General features: G+C 43.7%; 1 protein-coding gene across 1 annotated transcript in view; it reads left to right on the plus strand.

Annotated features, from left to right (window-relative positions):
* MICAL3 (microtubule associated monooxygenase, calponin and LIM domain containing 3) overlaps window positions 1-5,488 on the plus strand; it is an 88,569-nt gene that overhangs the window by 4,350 nt on the left and 78,731 nt on the right. Inside the window, exons 3-7 of the mRNA XM_018562096.1 lie at window positions 1,154-1,270; window positions 1,459-1,560; window positions 1,649-1,804; window positions 2,992-3,092; window positions 4,921-5,178. Of these exons, the coding sequence (XP_018417598.1) occupies window positions 1,154-1,270; window positions 1,459-1,560; window positions 1,649-1,804; window positions 2,992-3,092; window positions 4,921-5,178 (734 nt within the window). The remainder of the gene's footprint in view (window positions 1-1,153; window positions 1,271-1,458; window positions 1,561-1,648; window positions 1,805-2,991; window positions 3,093-4,920; window positions 5,179-5,488) is intronic.

Here is a 5,488-nt window from a genome sequence, read left to right on the forward strand (position 1 = left end):
ACACGCACACATATTACTAGACATGTGCACAGACTCCATCTTGGAGGCAGGTCATATGACGTTACATACTGCACACGTCTGTTGGGGGCACAATTTTCTGTTCTTGCCTCGGGTGCAAAAGGAAACAAACTACGGCTCTGCCTGTAGCTGTCGCTTTTGTCGGACAGCTTGGTCTGTAAGAGAACTACGTTTCCAGGAGAAGAAAACCTGTTCTTAAAACTGCTTAAAAGGTACACTAAACTCAGGCGTTGAATCTTAAAAATGCGTTCAAGTACCTTAACTATTAACAAAAATAAGAAATGTATCTTATTTGTGTATCACTTGGCTGTAGATCCTCAAATCGTCTCTGAATTGGTGCCGACACTGTCCTTCCTTCTGGAGGGGGGCTACTATTGTTCCCCATGGTCCCTGTCTGTGTTGTAAAGTAGTCACCACTCCAAACTCCCTCCTGTGATGGACTACAATTTCATATTTACTTTACTAATTATTTGTATTGAAATTGTAGCCCCATCACAGGAGTGAGCTTGTAGCGGTGACTACTTTACAACACACACAGGGATCATGGGGAACAATAGTAGCCACCCTCCAGAAGGAAGGACAGTGTCAGCACCAATTCAGAGATGATTTGAGGATCTACAGCCGAGTGATGCAAAAATAAGATCCATTTTTGTTAATAGGGTAATTGAATGCATTTTTAAGGTTTAACTACATGTCCATCTAAGACTCTCCTGTCCACAGGGTGACAACGCTGATGTGCAATTTCACTGCAGAATGAACGGCGTTGTTTTCCTGTTACAGGAAGCAGAAAACCAGATCTACTGGCAGGATCAGCTGGTAATAACTGTTACAGGGGAAACTAAAAAAAAACTGATGTGTTGATACTCTTGACAGACCGCATCATTTCATTTTTTTTTTAAATTGCTCAGAGTTCCACTTTACTACAGGACATGGTATTCCCAGAGCACCATGGGTTAGCTAAAGTGGTAGCGCAGCCAACTGCTACAGCAAAAACAATCCAAACAGAAGTTCTAATCCTATCCTTATCTATCTGGGAAGGGTCTTGGCTCAAGTCACACTTGAGTCGCTTGTTGTACAGTGGATGAGCTTGCCACAGTGAATGATGGTGTCTGTCTCTCCCATTTTGTTGTTCCAGGTATTCGCCAGCTGCAGCTTATACTCCTGAAAGTGTCGCTCATCCTGGGAATTGAGATTCACGTCAATGTTGAGTTCCAGGGCTTGGTCGAACCACCGGAAGATCAAGAAAATGAACGTGAGTCAGAAAAAAAGAAATCCCTCTGGGAAAGTCCTTTTATAATGAACATGATCTATAACATGCATGTCCCTCAAATGCTTATTATTATGTTGTAGATTATGTTCTGTGTGTGTATATACTGTGTAAGATAATAAATGTTCCCTGCATGTTTGTATGTGTAAAATCCAATGTTTTTTTTTTGCTAGGTACGGGCTGGCGGGCCACAGTCTTTCCTAAAGGTCACCCAGTGTCGGAGTTTGATTTTGATGTCATCATTGGTGCAGATGGCAGGAGGAACACTTTGGCAGGTGAGTTGGGTTCTTGATTTTATTTTGGATTTTGTTTTCACCTGAAGGGCCTCCCTGAGATTTTTTTGCTTCTTTGTCGCCTCTCCAGGTTTCCGCAGGAAGGAGTTTCGTGGGAAGCTGGCTATCGCCATAACGGCTAATTTTATTAACCGAAACACAACAGCGGAGGCGAAGGTGGAGGAAATTAGCGGAGTGGCCTTCATCTTCAATCAGAAGTTCTTTCAGGATTTGCGGGAGGCCACGGGTCAGTGTCCACAGACTGCGTGTGTTTATGTCACTTCACGCAGCTCCTTATTATTTCTGTATGGGATAATATTCACTGCTGTAGTACAATGGGTGGACACTAGCCATGGCAACCCACATGACTGCTGTGGCCTCTGGGAACCCATAGGGCCCTGTTGAAGGACTTGCCTAAAAGTGTTTGCACATTTTGATGTTATGGTGGTGCTCTTATTCAGTGTGAGCCTTGTAACAATTCTGCTACAGGCAGAGGGCACCATTTTAAGGGTACTTTTTAGTAGAGTTTTTTTTATCTTTTTTTAAATGTAAACAATCCAAGCTTTAACCTGCTTTCCCCACTCCAGCAAGGTCTTCACTGGGAGCCATACAGTTGCTGCTGCAGAAGTCTCCTGGCTGGGCCCTATAGGAGCTGAAGAATCTCTATTCATCCCTATGGAGAAGCTGTCCACCTCTCGGATGAATGATAGATGGTCTCTCCACTAGAAGGAATTCGGGGGGGGGGGGGGGGGGGCGGCAGTAGAAAGGAAAAAGTGAGATAGAACGAAATCTATATATAGATATGATATATCTATATATAGATATAACTATCTCTAGAGAATATAGATATCTCAATTTTTCAGAATAATTTGAAGCTCAGGTTTTTTAAGTGCAGTTTTTCTGTAATGCCGAACACCAGGCAAACCACTTCTTACACAGAATATTTATATATGTGGGAGCTCTTTTGCCTGCCAAAGGATTTGCATTTCTGTCAATTCTGTTCTGGGGTTTACACAGCTTTGTCACACAGCCCACCCTTTCTGACAGTGCAGGAGACCTGATTTTTCTCTGCTGCAGCTCTGTAACACTTACAGGTCTTGTCCCTCCCCCCAGCTTGTGACTGGACAGTGAAAGGAGAAGCAGCAGGCTAATGAGCTCCTCTCTCTCACTCTGCTCTCTCTTCCTAGCACCATGTTCCTTGTTAGCATCTGAGCACTGCAACACACCTGATTGTCTCCTTGTGCTGCTTCTCCCTTCCACAATTTGAGCTATGCTGTACAGGGACTGCAAGAGGCTGAGACAAAATCAGGTACTCACACTGATTGGGTTTAATAATAAGCGAGCAACAATTGCTAATTCAAGATAGTCACTATTCATGTATTCTCTCCCCCAATCCTGGCTTCTTCCTTACATAATTCTACGTTTTGTTTGCAGGTATTGATCTGGAGAACATTGTCTATTATAAGGATGACACGCACTACTTTGTCATGACGGCTAAGAAGCAGAGCCTGCTGGAGAAAGGGGTCATCTTACAGGTAACATCAGGCTGAATCTCGATCTGATGGCGGCTGCCATTGTCCGACTTGCAGATGTGTGCTGCATTATTGCAGCTTCATAGCAAGCCAAGCAACGGGCGTGGAACCAGTATACAGCTTGTGCTTCAGACTATAGTAGCTTCCAGCAGGCAGGAGTTCAACCCAGGGACAGGTTTTCTTTTTAGAAGGAATTAAATGTAAAACGTTTTGAAGCTGCTGTTTTGGTAGGACAAGGGCCACCATGTCCCAATGATATCTCAATCTGCTCCAATCATGGATCTTGATTGAATTATGATTGCTGGTCACACACACACATGAACGGGGTGAAAATGTTGTTCTTTTCTGGAGCAGTAACTTAACCATAATAAAGAAAACATATTTGTTTAAGTTATTACAGGCATTTATGTTGCTATACATTTTCTTTAAGGAGCATAGCGTGCTGTCTTTCACACGGTAGGATTGTTATTCTTCCTATCAAATATGATTTCCTTTTCTGGCGTCACCTCCTTCCCAGCAGGCCCTGGCATCCGGATGGCAGATGGGTGACCTGCTCTACTGATATAAAATCCAGATGTGCAGTGGTAGACTGGAGCTTGCAGTGTCTCCAGAAGGAGCACTGGGGACTTTTACTAAATCTCTTCTCTCCCTTTACTGAGACGTCAGGAAAAAACAAACTAATAAAAACAAGTCATTAAAAAGAAATATACAGGGCTCCTGTATCAGGTTTTCCTTCACTGTTGCAACTGTCATTCAAAGCTTGTGTGCGGATCTCAGTAGCTCAAGTTGAAAATTAGACATACACGTAATTGAGTCCGAGCAGCGACTTCTCCCACTTTCTGTATGACCTGCATCCATCCTTGTTGGCTAACCCACAGCACACTGGGACTCTCTTCTCATTCATTAAATGCTTATTTGTAAAGGTGGCCATACACCTGCCGATTATCGTACGATAATTGGCAGGTGTATGGAAGGCGTGCGACCGTTTCTACTGTGCGGTCGCACATCTTTTGTCTTACTAGCATGTTGGACAACCAGCCGAAAATCGTAAGATTTTCGTCGGGTTTGTAGCGTGTTTGTAAGACAAATAGAGCTTTATGTGCGGTAGAGCTTTATTGGTTGGCCCTTCCCTTCTGTTTCAGGGTCTGGCCGTACAATCTTTGTACAATCAGTTTTAAGGTGCCCATACACCTGCCGATTATCGTATGATCGCTGGTGATCGCACGATAATCGGCAGGTGTATGGAAGCCGTGCGACTGTTTCTACTGTACGGTCTCACATCTTTTGTCTTCGGAGCACGCTGGAAAACCTGCCGAAAATCACAAGCGCACACTGCATGCTCAGCATTGCAGTCATCGGAAGCCCTCCCCTCAGCGGGGCGGGCTTGCGATGATCGCAAGTACGATCTGCCTGTCCTGGGCAGATCGTACAAGCTTTTAATTACCTTACAATCATCGCAAGACTAAAGTCGTGCGATGGTGGTAATGTGTATGGCCAGCTTAAAACACATATGGAATATTTACATATTTCTTACGTGGGGGAGATTTTGTGAAACGGCAGCTTCAAAACATTTAACATTTCATTCATTCTGAAAATCAAACTTGTCCTCAGGTTTAAAACCTTCTAAAGGTTAATAAATTGACTCAAAACCATTATAAATTCTCCACCTGTGGCAAAAAGACTTTTAGCATGTTTTTGAAGAGAAGAAATTGCTATTGTCACATCTTAGGACATTTGGCAGATGATTTTGCACATGCTTGTTTGCAGATCGTGTTGTTTTGTGTGCTCTGGTGTATCTCTCTCATCCTCTGTCTTGTCTCCCTCTGTGCAGGATTATGCAGACACGGAGATGCTGCTTTCACGTGCCAACGTGGACCAGGAGGCACTGCTGAACTACGCCACGGAGGCTGCACGCTTCTCCACCAATCAGCAGTTGCCCAACATGGACTTTGCAATCAATCATTATGGGCAGCCAGATGTAGCCATGTTCGATTTCACCTGCATGTACGCCTCTGAGAATGCTGCGCTGGTGCGGGAGAGGTACACTCACCGTCTACTTGTGGCGCTGGTTGGCGACAGCCTTCTAGAGGTCAGTAGATCATGGCAAAAAGTTTGTACACTTAAAAACATTTGGATATAAATTTCCAACCCATCAAATCCTATTACTTTTTTTTTTGCAAGTAATAAATTATGTGTTTGCTAACTACAGTGAGGCATTGATCAATTTAAAGGATTGCTCAAGTCACCCACGAGCATTTAACGTATAATCTGACTTTGGGCAGCAGTGCATTCTGCTTGCTGAGTGTTTTTAAAATCAATCCTGTGCAGCTGCCTAGCTGCATCCCTGTTACCCTCATTTACTGCATGGCTTTGAATAGGAATCACTATAAATTGTAACA

The sequence above is a fragment of the Nanorana parkeri genome, unplaced genomic scaffold, assembly GCF_000935625.1.
Source record: "Nanorana parkeri isolate BGI_ZX_2015 unplaced genomic scaffold, ASM93562v1 scaffold560, whole genome shotgun sequence".
NCBI classification, from domain to species: domain Eukaryota; kingdom Metazoa; phylum Chordata; class Amphibia; order Anura; family Dicroglossidae; genus Nanorana; species Nanorana parkeri.